Source organism: Lathyrus oleraceus, chromosome 3 (genome assembly GCF_024323335.1).
Source record: "Lathyrus oleraceus cultivar Zhongwan6 chromosome 3, CAAS_Psat_ZW6_1.0, whole genome shotgun sequence".
Taxonomy (NCBI): Eukaryota; Viridiplantae; Streptophyta; class Magnoliopsida; order Fabales; family Fabaceae; genus Lathyrus; species Lathyrus oleraceus.
In genome coordinates, this window is record NC_066581.1 from 390,402,504 (window position 1) to 390,427,551 (window position 25,048).

Sequence of the window (25,048 nt, forward strand, 5' to 3'; positions counted from 1 at the left end):
TCAAAAAGGAATAGTGGCCCTCATCCGATCATATTTTTTCTTCGCCAAGCCAATCTTATACTGAACAGCCGCTTGAACCCCTCTGAGGCGGGCAATATCTTCATTCATAGTTGTAGCCTTTTCGACATGATCTACGCTTTGCTTCGCCAGATCATCAGCTTCAGTGCTATCCAAGCCTTGGATAGCAGCCTGCTTCGCCTTAGCGTCAGAAATCTTCTTCTGCAATTCTGCAATATGAGATTCCCAGAGACGTATCGAAGCATTGTAAGTATCGAACTCTGCTTGGGCTGATTTTCTGGAAGCGGCTAACTCCTTAGAAGCTTGTGAGGTTCGAAGAGCATTGTCAAACTCAGTGGCTTGAGCTTTTTCAGTTGATAGAAGCTTAGCTTTGGCATCCACCTCCCTATGATATTCAACACAAACTTGATCAAGTAGGTTCTGAATGTCGATAAGGGCTTCACCTACATCAGTGGGGCAAGCAGTGATGTTAATCTTGCTTATCAGCTTCTTTATGCTAAAGCTCGCTCCCACATTATTCCTTAATTAGTCAAAGAGATTTACATCAAAAACTGCATTCTTCACCTGCTGAAGGAGTTCGTCATGTGATGCTTCGTTTGCACTAGCACCAGAATGGGTCGAAGCTCTAGAAATACTTTGCTCTGAAGAAGACTCTCTTTGAGCCATCATTAACCTCACATACTTAAGGGGATAATTTTGTTTTAAAGCTTTTTTCTCCTCCTCAGTGAGTGGAATAGGTGAAGTCTGGGTGATGGATGGTCGAACTTTAGTTGGATTTGGGACCGTGTCGACGGTGGCATCACCAGTTCCAGTTTGACTTCCTTCAGTATCAACTTCTCCCACAATCATGTCTTCATCTTCCTGAAAATACCCCTCAATCTCATCAGAATCTTGATCATCCTCATCAGCATCATCTGAAGGGAACATAACTCTTGCAGGAGAATTACTAGGAGTATCCTCAGAATCTTCTTTCCCTGCTGATTCCTTCTCGTCAACGTGCTTCGAATCTCTTTTACCTTCTTCACCAGGAGAAGAGGTTTCTTCTTCGTTTTGGGCGTTATCTGCTTCAAGATTTTGAGCTCCAATCGAAGATCCTTTGTTTTGGATAGCACCACTGATTATTGGAGGAGGAGATGGATTCATGCCGCTCGAAGGATCACTTTGATTGGCAGTAGAAATGAGGGGAGTGGTGGCTTTGTCCTGAAAATAAAGTATTATAATAAAATATGAATTTTTCAAAATATAAAACACTCAAGGTCGAAGTATACCTGTTGAGCCTCAGGATCAGAAGCATTGCTCCCAATATGCTTCAGCGCTGCGCCACTAGAGGGTTGGGATGGAGTTTTCTTTGGAAGAGGAGGGAGAATGTTGGTTCCGACACCTTGTGGTTTATGTGTTTGGAAAGGGGCAACTGTTGCCTTATTTTTCTTCTGCTTTTTCTTGAGTGGAGTTGGAGGAGTATCCTCTTCGTCATCTTCAACAAGAATTATATTAGCAGTGAAGGCTTTTCTTTTCTTGGGTGTCAAGGGAGGCTTGCCACTACCCTGAAAAAGAGAATTATAAATAGTTAGAAAAATACGAAAGAGATAAAGAAGTTATTTGATGTAATACCTTTGAACTCTTCTTCGTTTTTTCTGGAGCAGCACCAGAAGGCACTCCTTGGCTTGAAGAGGTAGTTGGCTTGGAAGCAGTATTTGAACTAGCCTTCGCCACAGGCTTCTCTTTCTTCGCCACCTTCCTTTCGACAGCTAAAGAAGGATGTAAGTTAGTCAAAACGTGCAAATGTTTAAAAGATTGGCAAAAAGTAGAAAGGAAGTTGTAAAACCAAGAAATCTAAACATTCCACACCTTCACATGTCAGAGAAGTAATTCTCACTACAGCTAAGTCGAAGTGAAGAAAGCCTTTGAAACTGTCTAAGGTATGTTTGGTTGCAACTACCCTTTTAGCAGGTCTTTGTTGGTCATTTTTTAGTTCATTAAAAATATTCCCACATGTAAACCAGTTTGGGTAAGGGGGAAAAATGACAAAGCAAAATCTGCACTACGTAAATTTGGAAATTTGGGTGGTTCGCACTCAAAGGCCAAATCATATTTAATTTCAAGTTTTACAGCTTTAAGAGATTTTCTTTTGGATATTTGCTTTTCAAATTTCTCTTTTAAAATTGGGGCTGCTTCACAAACGGTTCGAACAAGGTCCGTTGGGTTATAGACAGTTTCAAAGTACTTTTGGAATGCTTGGATTTCTTCAGAGTGAGTAAGCTTACCCTTGTGAACATTTTCCTGCAAAGATGAAAAGGCCTTCGTTAGACGTTCTTTGATTTCAGCAGTGTAGCGGGGTATTCGTTACCATTAGAGATATTGACTAAATCTAAGGTAAACCATACAAGTCGAGTCGCCACCGCACTTCTATTTATCCAAAGGAATGGTTAGAAAGCGACCAAAACCTAAAAGTTTTATCGAATCAAAAACTAGTAAAAATGTCAGAGATCGGGGTAAGGGGGTTGGTTATGCAATAGGAAGGTTTTAAGCACCCAAAACATCCTAGGTACTCCTATGGAGCCCTTTTCACATTTGTTGTAAGGTTGGTATTATATGAAAATTTGTTTGTGCAAACATGATTGAAGAGATGAGAAGAGAATATACAAGTTATTTACAATTTGTGTTTGGATGGATAAAACCCATTGCCTACGTACCATCTTAAAAAGATTAGGATCAAAACCTCGTAGTTCGGGGTAAAAATTTCAAAATGAGTTGGTGAATTGATTGGTCCAAAAGCCTTAAGGTCTTTTGTTATCCAAGGGAGAAAACTCAACCTAAAACCACAAATCCACCATGTGAGGATAGCTTCAACATGCTAGTGAGGGGTTAACCCTATAATAAGCATGGAAGATTCATTGTCCATCACTAAGGATATAGGTGAGTATTACATCTACCTCAAGGATAACTCAGAACTAACAGCTAAAGGTATTTAAATGAGTTATATTTACCAATGAAAAGTATTTACAAAATATGGTCAAAGTTGATTTAAAAGTTCAATTCAAAATAAGTGTTATGAAAAGAAAGTTTGAAAATCAAAAGCATAAGGCTTAGGTTTCTAATGTTTGAAAAGACATGTTAGATGTTTGCACAAAAGTTTTGGCTTGGGTTAGAGTGGAGGGAAGAAGAAGAATGGCTAAGCCCTAATCATACAAGAGATGAGGGATAAGAAATAAGATCACAAATGGAGTTCCTCTCTTGAGATCATATTGATGATCCAAGTAGCTCCCATCCTTTGGAATATGCAAGCAAAATAAGTGTAAGCTCAATCAATCAACATAATCAAACAAGCTCTTAGAAGATCCCCAATGTCTCTTGTATCTTTCACTTTTGATGAACATGGCAATGGTTCTTCAATTTGAGCTCTCATAGGATCCCCTAACACAAAAGCACACACATCAACGAGTTTTATGAAGCAAATCAAGAATGGACAAGAGTAAGTTTAGAGATTTGGTCCTTCTAATCCATCTTCAACATTAAGGTCTTTTTTACTCCATTTTTGCATAGGGAAAATCCTAGAAACTAAGTCCATTTGTCCATTTCTTTGCATTTGGTCTACAACAAACTAAACAAAACACAAGCACAATAATAATATATACACAATTATGTGCTCAAGTGAGTAAAAGGCAAATTGCATTAACATAAACATGTGCTCAAGTGAGAAAAGGATAAAAGCAAATGAATAATATGTACAAGAATGGTAAATTTCATAAAATTAAAGTGCAAGAATGAAATGTTAATGGTTAATGGTTAGTGTCAATAGTTAATGTGCCATAAGGCAAATTTAGCGTTATGTTAAGCAATCGTAATTGGACTTATGTAGAAGTCACAACTATCTGAGGCCGGTCAATAATAATGTAGGCAACAACACAAATTAGAGGTCTTGATTAGTGAGTCAATCTCCAACAACTTGTCATGCCAAAAAGAAGATGAGAAATGATCTTGTATTGATTTAGGTCCTTTGCATGATTTAGGAAGCAATCTATCCTTAATGCAAAGCCATTCACTTGATCCATGATCAAGATGAATTAGATTTGAATCAAGGAAGATTAAATCTCCCTAATCAATGATAACCACCAATCTTTAACTCATTGATCAAAAAAGAAAAAAGAAGAAGAAGAAGATGAAGAATTAAAGTGCATTAAAGGAAATAAAATGTATTAATCAATAAGTAATTACCAAAGATAGAGAAGATCAAGGTCAAACAAAAGAAAACAGAAGCAAAATGAAGATTAGAAGTCAATAAACAAATAAAAATATTTTTGGCATTTTTAATATTTAAAATAAAACGTGAATTAAAATAATAAAGAAAGGTCAAACTTCAAACTCACTTCAAATCAACTTTGAAAAGTCCAAGTGACTTATCCCAAGTTCAACAAGGTCAAACAAAGTTTGACAAAAAATTTCAGCATTTTTAAAAGTCAGAAACTATTTTAAATCAATAAAAAAATGCATAAAAATAACCTAATTGAACTAAACTCTCAAATAAATCTCAAATCAATTAATAAATTGATGAGAATAGTTTTCATAGATCTATCATCATTCAAAGAGGTTGGAAAAATATTTTTGTATTTTTTGAATATCAAAAACTATTTAAAATGAATTAAAAATTACCATAAAAGAGAAAATTACTAAAAAATATCAAATGATAAGATAAAAAATATTAAAAATCACTTTTAGAAACTAGAAATTAAAAGTGAAATAATGCAATTGGTCTCACATTTTTTGAACCAATAATGAATGAGATATAAATTTTTGAAATGAAATGGAATAAAAGAAATAAAATGGAAATTAAAATCAGAAATAAAAAATCAGGAAAATCCACACGCGTTGGATCCAAGCTCATTAATTGAGCTGGCGCATCAGACGGCTGTGGCATGCGTGCGTATCATGGACCTAAGTCAACTGAGCAACACAAACATTTAAAAAAAGTCATAAGATCCAAGAGCCCTGATTCAATCTGGGAATCATCATCAACGTCCTGGATCGAAACTGGCAAACGGACGATGGTGTACACCACCGTCTTCATCGGCAAGACCAGAGATTCCGGCGAGAGTTGCAGGAAATAAACCTTCACCAAATGAGGCGATCTATACAGCAATGGAAAGCTGGGGTAATGTACATCACCCCTGTACCATCTATTTTCACTCTAGATCTCCATGGTAAGAGAAATCAGAGGTTGAAAAATATGGTGTTCAACTGAAACTTGATGGATTTGTAAAATTCAAAGTACAATTAAGTTGCCTCTGATGAGAGGACTTTAGCCAACCCAATAAATGCAAGAAACAAGCTATGAATAAAGAGTTTCGAAGAAAATAAGTTCTGATATCCACCTTTGAAATGTGGATCTTGATGGCACAATTCTCCTCCACTAATGCTTGCAGTAGGATCTAGTGATGAAGATGAAGCAAGGTCAAGGAATTATAGGTCTGAAAATCAACCAATGTAGTTGAAATTCAGATCTGAATTTTTGAGAAGAAAGTGGAAATTCCTTTAAGTATGGCTATGGAGGGCTCTTTGCAGCACAACAGGCGCCTTCAGGTTGCTGAATTATGAAGCCTAGCACTCCTATTTATAGCAATTGGCAAGGCAATGCATGAACAAAGCATGTGCATGAATGAAGAGGGCCTCCATGCATGGGCCTGTACAGGCGCATGGAGGGCCCAATTCTGATTGGAATTGCAAGCTGATACCAAATGGAGATAAAATGGATGTGCAGAAGTAAAGTAATGAGCTCATGCAATGTGTTTTCAATAAGTTTCTAAAAATGCACTAAAAGGTTCCCCTCTTCGAAAATGATACTTCCAAACACAAAACATAGCCTTATGGGTAATGGTTGGAAAGCTTATTGCATAAGGAACAAATGCTATGTTGATCAAAACTCCATTTGGGCCTTGGAAATTAGTCAAAATCGAACTTGAAGTGTAGGGTGCAAAACATGCATATATGAAATTTTCAAAATTGGCCAATGTTCAAACCCTTTTGTCTCAATGATACAAGCTCTAAATGACAAACTCTTCAACATGAAAGTTATATATCGTTTCAAGAAAATTAATTTGGAATTAAATTTTGCATCATTTGGATTTTTTATGAAGAAGTTATGGGCACTTGAAGTTGGACTTTTTCACATTTCAATGCATTTGGTCCAAAGTGACCTATAATGTTTTGCATTATCACATGTATTTCTTTTGAGATTTTGCAATTCTACCCAACATAACATTTGAAGTAGACATCTTCATATTTCCAATGCACTTGGTCTCACCTCTAAATAATTAAAAATGAATGAGTTATCTCCTTGGGAAGGTGACCCAAAATTAGGGTTTCAGTCAAAATGACCTATAATGTCTTAGAATTGATGATGACCTTCCAAGCTTCAAATCAATTTTTTATGAACATGAAAGTTGTTCACTTGGTCCTTAAGAACATTATTTATCTTGGGGTAATCTCCTTTTGACCAACACATAAAAATCTAGGTCTCAGTGTATTTCAAAATAGTCAGATGAATTAACTGATCAATTTCTCAAGTCCATACCTCAAATCTTGATGAATTGATGATTGAGGACACTCAAATAAGTTCAAATATGCATGAAATGATGATTTAAAGAACTTCCCTTGATTGTGTTTGACCATGGGTTGAGGTTGCTTCATGAGCAAGGCACAGTTGATGATCAGATGAATTAGGGTTTCCTTGGGAAACAAGCCTCAAACCCTTTGATTTGCTTTGATCAAAATGACGAATTGAGATACTTGGGAGGCTTATTTTATGGATGAGAGATTTGGGAACCATTGCCATGCTTGCTTTCATCTTCTCTTGACCATATCAATGCACATAGGATCTCCTAGAAGCTTTAGACCTTGTGACTACTCAAGCTACAAATAAGAGATGTCAGTGACATACTTTTGTGCTTTTGGTTAGTGAATAAAATGAGAAAAGCAATGATATACAATTCAAGCATGCTTGGTGATCTCAGACCAAACACAAGAGGTCCCAACCCAAGGCAAAGGGAACCAAGATGCTTATGATCTTTAAGGCTATGCAAATGCAATGTTATGATGCAATGAGGGATCTTAGGGTCAAAATTTGGGGTCTTACAGATGCCCCTATTTAAGGTCATTCTAGCCAGAGGGGTGAAGGTTAAAATTTTCGTCTCGACGAGGTAGAATGGGCTTAAATAATAACAAAGAGATGAATTTTGGTCCCTAAGAGACCTCATGATGCAAATGTATGTATGCAAAAGGTAATACTCTACGGGGATATGTGTCCATAAAGGAGAAAAGAATTCCGGAGAAACTGACAATCCATATGAGTAATACACTCCAAATGGGACAGAGGCTCTGGGGACTCTAATGGGGATAAGAGAGGGAATAAAATGCGTGAGCAGGTCACGACTTAAGACTTGGTGAGAGACACGAGAAGAATTCCATGAAAATAAATCAATGGAAAGACTCGAGCTGACTCAAAGATGCATGTATTGAGGAATATGTCAGTACAACAAAACTATCCCTAAAGGATACTTCAGATGAAAATCCGGACTCAGATGGGGGAACATCCGCTAAGGGACTCCGATGGGGAAAGTCCAAACAGGACTCACCTGAAGAAACAACAGGATGAGGTATTACCGATTACTGGGTAATAAGCTCAAGGAGACATGTGATCAAAACACTGGTATAAGGGTGAGAGAACAACATGCTCGGGGAGAATGAATATCTAAGACCGGTATGAGGGTGAGAGATATCAAACATCCAAAATCATCTGAGGAAAACCTAAAAGGGTATATTTCGTCTCAGGAAATCTGACTCCACAGGGGACAAAAGTCATAATAGGGAGCAGAAGGAAGGAACACCAGGGATACCGGTTACTGGGCATATAATAGGTGACCGACCAAGCGTGAATTGGGGGAATATCTCCAAGACACTCATCATCCAAAAGAAGGCTAAAGAGAAAACTCGACTTTAGGATGGGCATTCGACTCCACCAAACGGGGATATGAATCTTACTCGACTGGGGAAGACCAAAAGACTTCGACCAAAGAGTGCATGAGATATGTTATCTATTATCGTCAGAACGTAGATAACATACTCGCATGGAATATTATCCACAATCGGTTACTGGGTTAATGAAGGATAAATCGACCGAGAAGAAAAGGGCATCGAGATACCAAAAACTAGATATAAAATGATGACCAATCACAATGGAGAAACAATCATTACCAACAAAAGGTAAATGACAGATGACCCGCTGGGGATATATTGGCAAAGGCAACGATCCGGGAGATATATCACCGGTTACTGGGAGATATACTCAAAAGGTGAAGGGATATTAATACCGAATGTTGGATAAAGATAACCGTCAAAGAGGGGATTACATCTACCGGATACTGAGTAGAAAACCACGGAAGAGTATCTGTCATTGGTTAGGATGAACAAAAAGGTTAACTCTGCAAGGGGATAAAATAGGGTTTTCAACTACCGGTATAAGGGTAGAAAACCACAGACTCCGCCGGGGAAAAGATGGACAATTGCTGGTTACTGAGCAATCATTCCTCTAAACTAAACGGGGAAGTGCAAGGATAACCACAAGAAGCCGATCTAGGAACAAACTAGAGAGGCACGCTGAAACAAGACTCATCCCTATGAGGATATAACTCAGGGGGAACTCCATCCCAATATACGTGTTGGGTGAAAGCAGAAACAACCATCATCCACGAGGACATAACTCAGTGGGGAATCTGGAAGAGAGGATAAACACTTTCTGCTTATGGGGCTGACTCTACATGGGGAGATCAGCCACAAACATCTGCTTGGTGAAATATGTATCACCGACTAGCAGGGGATAACAAATAAAGATTATTTATAGCAATCAATGCAACATGAATATTTTAATGTCAAAATTTTATGCACATATGTGTGGTTTATGTATGATGAATGCTGACAAAACAGACATATCTAACACAAACGGGTTCAACAATTGATGAACAAACATCCGGTACTACATCTCGAGAGAGCAAGCCAGGCCCACTGGAGAACATCCAATCTGATGGGGGCAAGAGATACCAAGAAATAAAGATCTCTGCAGGGGGATGAGCATCATCCACTCCAGCTAGGGATAGGGGCCACACATGGATAAAATCCATCGCGGAAGCAACTCTATTGGGGAAATCAACAGAGGGGAAGATATAACTTCTTGTGGGGAACAACCACCAAACAACAAGTTTCAAGGGTCACTACCATATATCGTACTACTGACAAAATCACATCTGTTGAGGAGGAAGGATAATAACTCCGCTGAAGGAAATATAAACCTCTTCATTAGCCACTCTGCCTGGGAGGAAAACACAAACAGGCCCTGAAGGAAATGGATACAAACATGCCGGGAATATGAATAAATGTCTTACCCTTTTGGGAATCATGCCATCCTTGGGAGAGCACTGAAGACATCCCAAGTATCCTTTCGTCATTGTGAATGTTCACTTTGTTTAAAAACAAATTATGAAAAATTTATTTATTTAAAAACAACGATATTTCTCAATTAAGACATGCAAAACATTTGTTGAGTAGAAACGAATAAGAGTGCAAATAATTGGATAAAGACCCAAATTTATTTGATGGGATAGTAGTATGCAAATGGCAAGACACCATGGATCTTTACAAATTTGAAATTGGTGATATATATTGGAAAAGGACTACATTGAACATAATGACCATTTCTCCACCAACTCTGAATCCGATGTATTTGAAGCTTCAGTTGACGATGACTGAGCGAGAATCGATGACAGCTTTGGAGAATAAAGTCTTGTCAGGATGCAGTTACTTGCCAAATCCCTAATTTTTTCCTAGATTGCCCCAGGGTGAGGTACTCAATCTAGTGGGATACAAATTTATTTTTTATGTCTCTAACTTTTGCCTGGATCGCCCTTTCGGGTTTTCAATCCACTGAGACGCTCATTTTTGCCTAAGCCGCCCTTTCGGGTTTTCAACTTAGCGAGCTATTCTGTTTTTATTTTTAGGCGAAGTATTTCTTGACTGCATATGAATTCACAGGACGAGTGAAATCCTCCCCATCCATAGTTGTAAGTATCAACGCACCGCCTGAAAAGGCTCTCTTAACAACATATGGACCTTCATAATTTGGAGTCCACTTTCCCCTGGAATCGGGCGCGAAAGACAAAACTTTCTTGAGCACAAGGTCACCCTCTCGAAATACACGAGGCTTGACCTTCTTATCAAAGGCTTTCTTCATCCTTTGCTGATATACTTGACCATGGCACATGGCAGTCAATCTCTTTTCTTCTATTAAATTCAGTTGGTCATGACGACTCTGAACCCATTCAGCATCAGTCAACTTGGCTTCCATCAAGACTCTCATTGACGGGATCTCCACCTCTACTGGGAGCACAACCTTCATACCGTAAACGAGAGAGAAAGGGGTTGCCCCTGTTGAAGTGCGGACAGATGTACGATATCCATGCAAAGCAAATGGCAGCATCTCATGCCAATCTTTGTATGTAACAACCATCTTCTGGATAATCTTCTTGATATTCTTATTAGCAACTTCAACAGCCCCGTTCATCTTGGGTCTATAAGGGGAAGAATTATGATGTGCAATCTTGAACTCGCTACATAGCTCTTTCATCATCTTATTGTTCAAGTTAGATCCATTATCAGTAATGATCTTATCTGGCACACCATAACGACATATAAGTTGATTCTTGATAAACTTCACGACCACCTGTCTGGTTACGTTTGCATACGATGCCGCTTCAACCCACTTGGTGAAGTAATCAATTGCTACGAGAATAAATATGTGACCAATGGATGCTTTCGGCTCTATCATGCCAATCATGTCAATTACCCACATAGAGAAAGGCCATGGTGATGAAATCACATTCAGAAGTGTCAGAGGAATATGAATTTTATCCGCATAAATCTGACACTTGTGGCATTTCTTCACATATCTGCAGCAGTCAAACTCCATTGTCAGCCAATAGTAGCCTGCTCTCAACATCTTTCTAGCCATGGCATGTCCATTGGAATGAGTACCAAATGAACCCTCATGGACCTCAGTCATTAACAGGTCTGCTTCGTGTCTATCCACACATCTGAGCAGAACCATATCAAAGTTTCTCTTATAAAGCACATCGCCATTGAGGTAGAAACTGCCAGATAATCTCCTTAAAGTCTTCCTATCTTTCACAGATGCCCCAGGCGGGTAAATCTGGCTCTAAAGAAAGCACTTGATATCATAATACCACGGTTTATCATCTTGCACCTCCTCTACTGCAAATACATGAGCTGGTCTGTCCAAGCGCATCACGGTGATATTGGGAACTTCATTCCAGAGTCTAACCACAATCATTGAAGCAAGCGTAGCAAGCGCATCTGCCATCCGATTCTCATCTCGAGGAATATGATGGAAGTCAACCTTAGTAAAGAAAGTTGAAATCCTCCTTGCATAATCTCTATATGGGATGAGGCCAGGCTGGTTCGTCTCCCATTCGCCTTTAATCTGATTAACAACAAGGGCCGAATCACCATAAACATCAAGATGCTTGATCCTAAGATCAATACATTCTTCCAATCCCATAATACAAGCCTCATACTCAGCCATATTATTCGTTCATTTGAAAGTTAGCCTTGCTGTAAAAGGAAAATGTGTGCCCTGAGGAGTAATAATCACTACCCCAATACCATTTCCATATTGATTCACAGCGCCATCAAACACCATGCTCCATCGGGAACCAGGCTCTGGCCCTTCATCGAGCGTAGGCTCATCACAATCTTTCATTTTCAAATACAGAATCTCCTCATCGGGGAAGTCGTACTGAACTGACTGATAATCGTCAATTGGTTGATGTGCCAAGTGGTCAGCCAAGATACTACCTTTTATAGCCTTCTGAGCTCGATACTCGATATCATATTCAGCCAACAGCATCTGCCAACGGGAAATCCTCCCAGTTAAATCAGGCTTCTCAAAGATATACTTGATTGGATCCATTTTGGATATCAACCAAGTTGTATGATTCAACATATACTGGCGTAAGCGCTTAGCTGCCCAAGCCAAGGCACATCATGTTTTCTCAAGCATCGAGTATCGAGACTCACACTCAGTGAACTTCTTACTCAGGTAGTAGATAGCATATTCTTTCATTCCCGATTCATCTTGCTGACCAAGGACACAACCCATTGAGTCTTCAAGAACTGTCAGATACATAATCAATGGTCTCCCTTCCACAGGTGGAGACAGAATCGGAGGCTCAGACAAATACTCTTTAATATTGTCAAAGGCTTTTTGGCAATCTTCGGTCCAATCATGAGACTGATCTTGTCGGAGAAGCTTGAATATCGACACACACGTGGCAGTCATGTGGGATATAAATCTGGAAATATAATTCAAGTGGCCAAGAAAACCTCAGACTTGCTTCTCAATTTTGGGCGTAGGCATCTCTTGTATTGCTTTGACCTTTGCAGGATCAACCTCAATACCTCTTTCGCTGACAATAAAGCCCAATAACTTACCGGAACGGGCTCCAAATGTACACTTGTTAGGATTCAGACGAATCCTATACTTCCTCAAACGCTTGAAAAGCTTCAACAAGTGCTCTACATGTTCAACTTCCGTTCTTGACTTTGCAATCATATCATCAACATATACCTCGATCTCCTTGTGCATCATATCATGAAACAAGGTAGTCATATCTCGTTGATACGTGGCTCCGGCGTTCTTCAAACCGAAGGGCATCACTCGATAACATAATGTTCCCTAAGGTGTGATGAATGTTGTCTTCTCCATATCCTCGGGTGCCATCTTAATCTGATTATATCCGGAAAATCCGTCCATAAATGAGAAGACATTGAATTTAGCTGTATTATCTACCAACATATCAATATGTGGTAGAGGGAAATCATCTTTCGGACTAGCTTTATTCAAGTCTCTATAGTCCATACACATTCAGACTTTTCCATCTTTCTTAGGCACAGGCACAATATTGGCCACCCATTGAGGATATGTAGAAGTCACCAGAAACCCCGCATCAATTTACTTCTGAACTTCCTCTTTGATCTTCACTGCCATATCAGGATGAGTTCTTCTGAGCTTCTGCTTCACAGGCACGTACTCAGGCTTCAAAGGCAGGAAATGTTACACGATATCAATATCCAGACCATGCATATCTTCATACGACCAGGAAAAGACGTCGGCATTTTCTCGTAGCAACTCAATCAACCCCTTCTTAACATATTCTTCCAGGAGTGCCCCAATCTTCACCTCACGAACACAATCTTCAGACCCCAAGTTGACTGTTTCCAGATTCTCAAGATGCGGCTGAATGATCTTCTCTTCATGCTCAAGTAGACGGGTAATCTCGTCAGGAATCTCTTCAACATCATTTTCTTCCGCCTCAAATACAGGGAATTCAAAGTTGGGAGATGGTGTTGGATCATTATGTTCAATGGGTTTGATCAACCTGCATAATGATTTTGGATATAAAAGAGATTTTAGAACTCAAACAAGGTAAATCATTATGCAGATGAAAAGATTGATTTTATTTTTTAGGGTTTTATGTGATCACCAATTTCATGCAAAAAGCAAAAAGGGAAAATAATTGGAAAAACAAACATTTAACATGAATTTATTGAATGAAAATATCACTGTGTTTATGAGCCAACAATGTCATCACTCCTCCTTTTGGCATGGGAGGAGGGTTTTTAAACACAATGAACATTACTTTGACTTATGGATAACTGTTGGAATATCAACAGCGAACCAATTATTGCAGACCCCTCCAGGGATGACAAAGTTGCCAGAATCTTCCTCTGCATCCTCTTCCACAATAGCAGCATCTTCCTCATCTTAGCCGGTGTGAATGAATCCCCCACTCTTGAACAACCCATGCTCGTTGAAGATGCTAGAAGAATACCCTATGCCAGCCCGGGATTTGTTGTCTTCCAGCTTAATCATTTGCCCCAATCCAGCAGTTGCACCATGCTCGATGGCCAACTTTGCATCTTAATAGGACGCAAATGAAGAAGTTCTTTTTCTTAAAGGCTCAACAATAGACAAGGCTTGGAACAGCGTCCCAACCTCATCCTCAGCATCTATATAAGAGAAAGAAGACAAATGGCTAACCAGGAGAGCCTTTTCTCCCCCTACCACCACCAACTTCTTGTTTTTGACAAACTTCAGTTTCTGGTGTAGGGTGGATGTCACGACGCCTGCCTCGTGAATCCATGGTTTGCCTAGAAGACAGCTATACGATGGGTGAATGTCCATGACCTGGAAGGTGACCAGGAAATCACTTTATCCAATCTTGACTGGGAGCTCAACCTCTCCAATCACAGTTTTACGGGACCCATCGAAAGCTTTCACCACTACTCCACTCTGCCTCATAGGAGGCCCCTGATATGACAATTTTGCAAGAGTGGATTTTGGCAACACATTCAATGATGACCCAGTGTCCACCAGCACATTGGACATGGCATCATCTTTACAACTCATAGATATGTGTAATGCCAAGTTGTGGTCTCTTCCCTCCTCAGGGAGATCAGCATCACAAAAACTTAAATCGTTACAAGCGGTGATGTTTGCAACAATACTGTCAAACTGCTCTATTGTGAAGTCATGATCCATGTACGCCACATCTAACACCTTTTGCAGAGCTTCTCGGTATGGTTCTGAATTCATCAGTAAGGATAGTACAGAGATCTTGGATGGCGTTTGTAGAAGCTGATCTACCACGTTGTACTCACTTCTCTTGATGAGCCTCAGCATCTCATCACAGTCTTCTTTCGTATTGCCACTCGGGCCAACAGAGACAGGAGTTCTCAACGTAGAGGCAGGTTTGGCAACAAGTTTCGGATTCAGAGCATTCACAGCAATCCCGACTGGGCGTTCAGCATAATCGGCAACATCAGTCCTTCGAACATCAGCTTGGGGTTTCGGCAGAGCCAAGAAGACACGACCCCTACGGGTCAGGCCGCTGACGTCAGCAATATTAACAACAGATGTAGAGTGAAGGGGCACCTCTTTCCCATCCTCCAATGCTACAACATTGTAGCGATAGGGAACCGCCTTCTCAGAAGAGTATGGTACAGGGCCAGCTGGGTTAATGGTCAAAGAAGGAGAAGCCTTTTGCTTGCTACCATCGTACTTGATAATAACAGGCTCAGGGATCCGGAATACTGGAGAAATTACATTGACTTCATCAGCATCTTCGTCAAAATTTCTGTTCTGAAGTATCTCAATGACTCCTTCATCTAGCATTTCTTGAACATCTTTGCACACTTGGCGACATCCTCTCTGATTGACAGAACAAACTCAGCATCTCTCGTGGTCGTGCTCGTAATGATTATATTCACACAGCAGTCTGTGCATCTCGACCAGAGATTGTCGAATATGGCTGACATATTTGACTTTGTACTTACCAGGGCAACCCTGGACCATGTTGATAGACTTCCCATGCTCGGGCAATGGGTTCTTCTTTACATTAGGACCTACGTCCTCGAAACACAGAATACCACATCTCACAAGGTCTTGAACCTTGGTCTTCAGTGGGTAGCAGTTTTCCACGTCATGTCGGGGAGCACCAGAATGATAAACACAATGTAATTCGGGCTTATACCACCACTGAGGGTTGGTAGGTATAGCCGGTGGGTCTCGTGGAGTAATCAGCTTCCTCTCTATCAAAGAGGGATATAATTCGGCATAAGTCATGGGAATAGGATCGAAGGTGACCCTCTTCCTCTCATCGCTTGTACTGACTTGATTACTGTTTCGAGGCTGGTAGGCCTGCTGTTGAGGACGGTATTATTGTTGTTAATATTGCGGATGTGGTTGTTTCTGATTATTGTTGTGATGCTGATATTGCTGATTGTCTCTGAAAATAGGTGCTATGTGAGCCACCTGGTGCTGGTTACCGGCAAGACGCACTGTCTTCCTCCTCACAGAGGGTCTTCTGGTTTTAACGTGGGAGGTCACAGCATGTGCCTCGCCATCTTTCTTCTTTGCAAACGCCCCATAACGTTTGGGAGAAGAGCCTTCTTCTCTGGTCAGGCGCCCTTCCCTGACTCCCTCTTCCATGCGCATCCCCATGTTCACCATCTCGGTGAAGTCAAAAGGAGCATTGGAAATCATCCGCTCGTAATAAAAAGAACTCAAGGTCTTCAAAAAGATCTTGGTCATTTCTTTCTCCTCTAGCGGGGGCACAATCTGTGCTGCTACCTCTCGCCACCTCTGGGCGTATTCTTTGAAAGTTTCCTTGTCCTTCTAGGACATGGCTCTCAATTGATCTCTATCGGGAGCCATATCCACGTTGTACTTGTATTGTTTGACGAAGGCCTCGCCAAGGTCATTGAAGGATCGGATGTTCGCGCTGTCCAAATCCATATACCATCTTAGGGCAACACCGAACAAACTGTCCTGGAAGTAGTGAATGAGAAGTTGGTCATTGTCATTCTGAGTCGACGTCTTCCTAGCATACATGACCAGGTGGCTGAGAGGGCAAGTATTTCCCTTGTACTTTTCAAAGTCAGGTACCTTGAACTTTATGGGAATTTTGACATTAGGGACCAAATAGAGTTCAGCTGCAGATTTGCCGAAAAGGTCTTTTCCTCGAAGAGTTTTCAATTCCTTGCGAAGCTCAAGAAATTGGTCGTTCATAGCATCCATCTTTTCATAGACATTTGGGCCCTCAGACGGCTCAGAATGATAGATGGTGTCGTCTACTCTGGGCATAGTATGCACGAAAGGAGGAGGAACAACTAGGACTGGGCTAGATGCCGACAGAGAAGCAAAGGTGGGTGCAGGACCCTCAGGCATGAAGTTGGGAGGCATCCCCCACGGAAACCCGACTGGCATGGTTGTTGGTGCGAAGTGTGTGCTGGCCGCAGGCACAGTTGAAGAGACAATCTCAGAGATGACTGTCCTCTGGGAAGGAGTTGAAGGTGTCGGAGACGACTGACTCTGGGCAGCCATGAATGACTCCATCAGGGCATTCAATCTGGCTACTTCCTCCTTAAGCTCACGGTTTTCTTGATCCAAATGATCCATTAGTCTTGATGCGTTGGCTCGGGTGTAGTACCGATGAGTCAGCTTGTCTTCAAAATAAATGAAGAACACAGAGTTAGACCATAGAACAAGAAGCCTGGAGCAAAACTTGCTTATGCACATGATGCATGCAATGCATATGATTTAATTTTTACATCAGAGGAACTTTAGAGTCCTATTTGCAAATATTGGAAATATTAAACATTTATCGCATGTGGAAATATCACATCAATAATATCTGGAAATATTTTTACACCAAAGAAGTACAATCTTGGTAACCAAATACAATACAAGAAAGAAGGAAAATGAACATCCTAAGGAACCCTAGAAGCAATCATCTAAAGCTCTGGACACAGGAAGATAAGATGCACGAAGCCTCTTCACCTCTCTCTCGTAGGCTGCCTCCATGTCTGCCTTCTCTTTGGCAAGTCGATCATACTTCCTTTTCCAAAACTTGGAAGACTGAGGAAGTAGAGAAGTCCATGCGTCATCAGGATCATCTATAACCTGGTGCTCAAGAAACTCTATCAAAGCATCCTTCTCCTTGATCTTCTGAAGCAACTCCTCTCGTTCACGGATCCAAGCACGCGAGCGGTCTTTGTCTCTCAACTCCTCTACTCCTTGGTCAGGGAGGGTTGAAGGCCCAGCCACGACCAAAGGTGTAGGTCTTGGATACTCATAAGGCATGAGGTACTCAGAAGCTCTTCTCCTAACCCAAGAGGTTTAGGGTTCCAAAGCAATACAGTTCTTCGGACCCAACTCCTTCCTTCCTTTCCTATGGATCTTGCACCAAGCGCGGACTATCCTGCCCTTCAAGCCTTGGGGATCTTTACCCTCTTGAAAGAATACACCTTCTAACAAAATGTTATTAGGTTTATCCTTTAAGGGGAACCCAAGCTGACGATGTGCCAAAATAGGGTTGTAGTTAATCCCACCACATGTACCAAGAAGAGGCACATTGGAGAATTCACCGCGAGAGTCGATAATCTGCACACCATCATATACACGATTGTACCAAAAGATATCATCATTAGTGAGAGACATAAGTCTCGTAGACCACCGTAGACATCCTTTGTTCTCCTTGAAGGCGACCGTCTGTGGCAAGTGCGAAATAAACCACTTGTACAACAGAGGCAAACAGCGCACAATGGTACCACCACCCTTTGCATTCCTCATATGCAAAGAAAAGTAAGTGTCACCCAACAGAGTCGGAACGGGATTAAGAGTAGAGAAAATCCTAATAGCGTTCACATCCACAAACTTGTCGATGTTGGGGAATAACACTAGCCCATAGATGAGAAGTACAAATATGGCCTCAAAGGCGTCCTCACTCATGGCCTTCCCATACATAGTGGCTTGAGAAATGAGGAACTCAGAAGGGAGACCTTGAATTCCACCTTTGGTAGTCATATGAGCACCAACCAGAGATTCATCTATATGCAACATATCAGCTATCTCTTGAGAAGTAGGAACACTCTCTAAGCCACTGAACGACAATTGGTCTAGAATAGGTATACCCATAAGGTAGGCATACTCCTCAAGCGTGGGCAAAAGCTGAAAATCCAGAAATGTGAAGCAACGGTACAAGGGATCATAAAATTGCACCAATACACTCATCAATCCTTCGTCCACTTGAGTAGTCAGAATAGATAGAAGCTTCCCATAACGAGCCTTGAAACCCAAGGGGTCTAGTACATAGGATGTCAAATTCCTTAGCTCTTTTAAGTCAGGTTGTCTGAAACTGTACTTCTTTGTATTCCTTCTTTGTCTTTCCATGTCTGAAAATTTGCAAATAGACCTCTTAAGTTCCTTGAAAATTTTCTCATTGTTGATGATATGGATGCAAATGGGTGCATGAATGCATGAATGCAACAAACACACTCAAGGATCAAGCAAAGCACACCAAACAAAGGTCATGGGATAGATCATGTTATCCTTAATATCAATCATTCATTTTGGTGGATTATGGTTTACACCTTATCAACACCCAAGTTCCATTGATATTAAGGATACAAGAACGGATCAACCATGAATCAAGGGTTTGTTGCAAGTCACAAGCATGGAATCTCGGTTAAGGACCACCCAAAGGGAGTGTACTAAGATTTAAACCTGCCAAGCATGTTCTACAAGAGGTTCCCATATTTATCATCCCATCTTTAGAATATTATCGGATAAACGACTACTCGTATTCCAAAAGTATCCTCAAGAGAGACTCTTATGAGTGTAGTATCGCGTAACAATCGTATCAAATCTTACATTTGAACGACTTCCACACTACATCCTAAGAATAGACCAAGATGGGTTTGGTAAACTAAGGTCCTTGGCTTCTAAGGTCTATATTGAAAAGAGTAATGTCTAACCACAACTACTTGTGTGACATTATTGATCCCAACATGACCTCCACCAAGTGAATGGGCTTGCAAGTCAACTTGCTAAGGAATAACTCCACACAAGTCAACAAGACTATGCCATTCTCCTATCCTAAGTGCACTCGAGCTCGGGTATAGAACTCATCTCACAAAGATCACCAAGCATACAAGGAACTAATATTCAAGCAATTCAATCATTACATACAATACAGTAATCCCAAATTGTACAAAAAATATGTCACAAAATAATATACACAACAATACAACAAATATGAAAAGTAGGCAAAACCCACTAGGATGATGACCCCAGCAGAGTCGCCACTTTTCTGTAGCGGGGTATTCGTTACCATTAGATATATTGACTAAATCTAAGGTAAACCATACAAGTCGAGTCGCCACCGCAATTCTATTTATCCAAAGGAATGGTTAGAAAGCGAACAAAAACCTAAAAATTTTATCGAATCAAAAACTAGTAAAAATGTCAGAGATCGAGGTAAGGGGGTTGGTTATGCAATGGGAAGGTTTTAAGCACCCAAAACATCCTAGGTACTCATAGGGAGCCCTTTTCACATTTGTTGTAAGGTTGGTATTTTATGAAAATTTGTTTGTGCAAACATGATTGAAGAGATGAGAAGAGAATATACAAATTATTTACAATTTGTGTTTGGATGGATAAAACCCATTGCCTACGTACCATCTTAAAAAGATTAGGATCAAAACCTCGTAGTTCGGGGTAAAAATTTCAAAATGAGTTGGTGAAATGATTGGTCCAAAAGCTTTAAGGTCTTTTGTTATCCAAGGGAGAAAACTCAACCTAAAATCACAAATCCACCATGTGAGGATAGCTTCAACATGCTAGTGAGGGGTTAACCCTATAATAAGCATGGAAGACTCATTGTCCATCACTAAGGATATAGGTGAGTATTACATCTACCTCAAGGATAACTCAGAACTAACAGCTAAAGGTTGTGAAAATTTTTGATTAAGAAAGTGGCCACTGAAACCACAAAAAGGTATTTAAATGAGTGATATTTACCAATGAAAAGTATTTACAAAATATGGTCAAAGTTGATTTAAAAGTTCAATTCAAAATAAGTGTTATGAAAAGAAAGTTTGAAAATCAAAAGCATAAGGCTTAGGTTTCTAATGTTTGAAAAGACATGTTAGATGTTTGCACAAAAGTTTTGGCTTGGGTTAGAGTGGAGGGAAGAAGAAGAATGGCTAAGTCCTAATCATACAAGAGATGAGGGATAAGAAATAAGATCACAAATGGAGTTCCTCTCTTGAGATCATATTGATGATCCAAGTAGCTCCCATCCTTTGGAATATGCAAGCAAAATAAGTGTAAGCTCAATCAATCAACATAATCAAACAAGCTCTTAGAAGATCCCCAATGTCTCTTGTATCTTTCACTTTTGATGAACATGGCAATGGTTCATTAATTTGAGCTCTCATAGGATCCCCTAACACAAAAGCACACACATCAAAGAGTTTTATGAAGCAAATCAAGAATGGACAAGAGTGAGTTTAGAGATTTGGTCCTTCTAATCCATCTTCAACATTAAGGTCTTTTTTACTCCATTTTTGCATAGGGAAAATCCTAGAAACTAAGTCCATTTGCCATTTCTTTGCATTTGGTCCACAACAAACAAAACAAAACACAAGCACAATAATAATATATAAACAATTATGTGCTCAAGTGAGCAAAAGGCAAATTGCATTAACATAAACATGTGCTCAAGTGAGAAAAGGATAAAAGCAAATGAATAATATGTACAAGAATGGTAAATTTCATAAAAGTAAAGTGCAAGAACTAAATGTTAATGGTTAATGGTTAGTGTCAATAGTTAATGTGCCATAAGGCAAATTTAGCGCTACGTTAAGCAATCGTAATTGGACTTATGTAGAAGTCACAACTATCTGAGGCCGATCAATAGTAATGTAGGCAACAACACAAATTAGAGGTCTTGATTAGTGACTCAATCTCCAACAACTTGCCATGCCAAAAAGAAGATGAGAAATGATCTTGTATTGATTTAGGTCCTTTGCATGATTTAGGAAGCAATCTATCCTTAATGCAAAGCCATTCACTTGATCCATGATCAAGATGAATTAGATTTGAATCAAGGAAGATTAAACCTCCCTAATCAATGCTATCCACCAATCTTTAACTCATTGATCAAAAAAGAAAAAAGAAGAAGAAGAAGAAGATGAAGAATTAAAGTACATTAAAGGAAATAGAATGTATTAATCAATAAGTATTGACCAAAGATAGAGAAGATCAAGGTCAAACAAAAGAAAACAGAAGCATAATGAAGATTAGAAGTCAAGAAACAAATACAAATATTTTTGGCATTTTTAATATTTAAAATAAAACATGAATTAAAATAATAAAGAAAGGTCAAACTTCAAACTCACTTCAAATCAACTTTGAAAAGTCCAAGTGAACTATCCCAAGTTCAACAAGGTCAAACAAAGTTTGACAAAAAATTTCAGCATTTTTAAAAGTCAGAAACTATTTTAAATCAATAAAAAATGCATAAAAATAACCTAATTGAACTAAAATCTCAAATAAATCTCATATCAATTAATAAATTGATGATAATATTTTTCATAGATCTATCATCATTCAAAAAGGTTGGAAAAATATTTTTGTATTTTTTGAATATCAAAAACTTTTTAAAATGAATTAAAAATAACCAGAAAAGAGAAAATTACTAAAAAATATCAAATGATAAGATAAAGAATATTAAAAATCATTTTTAGAAACTAGAAATTAAAAGAGAAATAATGCAATTGGTCTCACATTTTTTGGACCAATAATGAATGAGATATGAATTTTTGAAATGAAATGGAATAAAAGAAATAAAATGGAAATTAAAATCAGAAATAAAAAATCAGGAAAATCGACACGCGTTGGATCAAAGCTCATTAATTGAGCTGGCGTATCAGACGGTTGTGGCATGCGCGCGTATCATGGACCTAAGTCAACTGAGCAACACAAACATTTAAAAAAAGTCATAAGATCCCCATGGGAATCATCATCAACGACCTGGATCGAAACTAGAAAACAGACGGTGGTGTACACCACCGTCTTCTCCGGCGAGAGCAGAGATTCCGGCGAGAGTTGTAGGAAATAAACCTTCACCAAATGAGGCGATCTATACAACAATGGAAAGTTGGGGTGATGTACATCACCCCTGTACCATCTATTTTCACTCTAGATCTCCATGGTAAGAGAAATCAAAGGTTGAAAAATATGGTGTTCAACTGAAACTTGATGGATTTGTAAAATTTAAAGTACAATTAAGTTGCCTCTGATGAGAGGACTTCAGCCAACCCAATAAATGCAAGAAACAAGCTATGAATAAAGAGTTTCGAAGAAAATAAGTTCTGATATCCACCTTTGAAATGTGGATCTTGAGAGCACAATTCTCCTCCACTAATGCTTGCAGTAGGATCTAGTGATGAAGATGAAGCAAGGTCAATGAATTATAGGTATGAAAATCAACCAATGTAGTTGAAATTCAGATCTGAATTTTTAAGAAGAAAGTGGAAATTCCTTTAAGTATGGCTATAGAGGGATCTTTGCAGCATAACAGGCGCCTTCAGGTTGCTGAATTATGAAGCCTAGCACTCCTATTTATAGCAATTGGCAAGGCAATGCATGAACAAAGCATGTGCATGGATGAAGAGGGTCTCCATGCATGGGTCTGTACAGGCGCATGGAGGGCCCAATTCTGATTGGAATTGCAAGCTGATACCAAATGGAATTAAAATGGACGTGCAGAAGTAAAGTAATGAGCTCATGCAATGTGTTTTCAATAAGTTTCTAAAAATGCACTAAAAGGTTCCCCTCCTCGAAAATGATACTTCCAAACATAAAACATAGCCTTATGGGTAATGGTTGGAAAGCTTATTGCATAAGGAACAAATGCTATGTTGATCAAAACTCCATTTGGGCCTTGGAAATTAGTGAAAATCGAACTTGAAGTGTAGGGTGCAAAACATGCATATATGAAATTTTCAAAATTGGCCAATGTTCAAACCCTTCTGTCTCAATGATGCAAGCTCTAAATGACAAAATCTTTAACATGAAAGTTGTAGATTGTTTCAAGAAAATTAATTTGGACTTAAATGTTGCATCATTTGGAATTTTGATGAAGAAGTTATGGGCACTTGAAGTTGGACTTTTTCACATTTCAATGCATTTGGTCCAAAGTGACCTATAATGTTTTGCATTATCACATGTATTTCTTTTGATATTTTGCAATTTTTCCTAACATAACATTTTAAGTAGACATATTTAGCTTTCCAATTAATTTGGTCTCACATCCAAATCATGAAAAATGAATGCGTTATGTCCTTGGGAATTTGACCCAAAATTAGGGTTTTAGTCAAAATGACCTATAATGTCTTAGAATGGATGATGACCTTCCAAGCTTCAAATCATTTTTTTATGAACATGAAAGTTGTTCACATGGTCGTTAAGAACATTTTTTCTCTTGGGGTCATCTCCTTTTGACCAACACATAAAAAGCTAGGTCTCAGTGTATTTCAAAATAGTCAGATGAATTGACTAATCAACTTCTCAAGTCCATACCTCAAATCTTGATGAATTGATGATTGAGGACACTCAAATAAGTTCAAATATGCATGAAATGATGAATTAAAGAACTTCCCTTGATTTTATTTGACCATGGGTTGAGGTTGCTTCATGAGCAAGGCATAGTTGATGATCATATGAATTAGGGTTTCCTTGGGAAACAAGCCTAAAACCCTTTGATTTGCTTTGATCAAAATGATGAATTGAGATACTTGGGAGGAATATTTGATGGATGAGAGCTTTGGTAACCATTTCCATGCTTGCTTTCATCTTCTCTTGACCATATCAATGCACATAGGATATCGTAGAAGCTTTACACCTTGTGACTGCTCAAGCTACAAATAAGAGATGTTAGTGACATATTTTTGTGCTTTTGGTTAGTGAATAAAATGAGAAAAGAAATGATATACAATTCAAGCATGCTTGGTGATCTCAGACCAAACACAAGAGGTCCCAACCCAAGGCAAAGGGAACCAAGATGCTTATGATCCTTGAGGCTATGCAAATGCAATGTTATGATGCCATGAGGGATCTTAGGGTCAAAATTAGGGTCTTACAAGCAGTTGAAAACATATTCTGGGAATAGAAATATGTCCACCAAGTGGAAAAACCACTGGTGGAGTAGAACGACGGTTGGTAGGCTATTAATTGGAATTCAGCAAAATTTGCATAAAATTCTTTGTGTATGGAAATGTCTCGAGCGCTCCATTCAGTCCCTGCACAGCAGATCTTGCGCTTTTGTTTGAATAAAGAAACAGGAATAAGTTGACATAACCCAAATTGTCGAGAGACAAAGTTAGGTTGATAAGCCAACAGACACACATGGCTCTTCACTGGCAGGATCCTAGAAACAAGCAGCCTTGGTAAGAGGAAGGCACGCCATATCTCTTTGATCTCTGTGTTGGCGTTCTTCACAGCATCTTCGAGCGAGGTAGTAAACCAGGAAGGACCATGGGTTCGACTGGCGAAAGGAGCCAT

At 39.3% G+C, this 25,048-nt stretch overlaps 1 protein-coding gene across 1 annotated transcript; it reads right to left on the reverse strand.

Moving 5' to 3' along the window:
* Positions 1-25,048, reverse strand: LOC127131404 (uncharacterized). Its single transcript, XM_051060329.1, has 5 exons — positions 24,889-25,048; positions 1,630-1,766; positions 1,287-1,562; positions 692-1,218; positions 1-538 (listed from the first exon to the last, which is right to left on the reverse strand). Exons 1-5 carry the CDS (start codon positions 25,046-25,048, stop codon positions 1-3), a joined length of 1,638 nt encoding a protein of 545 aa, XP_050916286.1.

Excerpts from the sequence above, each read along its gene's own strand:
- LOC127131404 (XM_051060329.1), bottom strand. The coding sequence starts at position 25,048 with ATGGCTCCTTTCGCCAGTCGAACCCATGGTCCTTCCTGGTTTACTACC. Across the intron at positions 1,219-1,286 it reads CTGATCCTGAGGCTCAACAG|GACAAAGCCACCACTCCCCT; the intron begins GTATACTTCGAC and ends CTTTATTTTCAG. Across the intron at positions 539-691 it reads TATCCCCTTAAGTATGTGAG|GAATAATGTGGGAGCGAGCT; the intron begins GTTAATGATGGC and ends TGACTAATTAAG.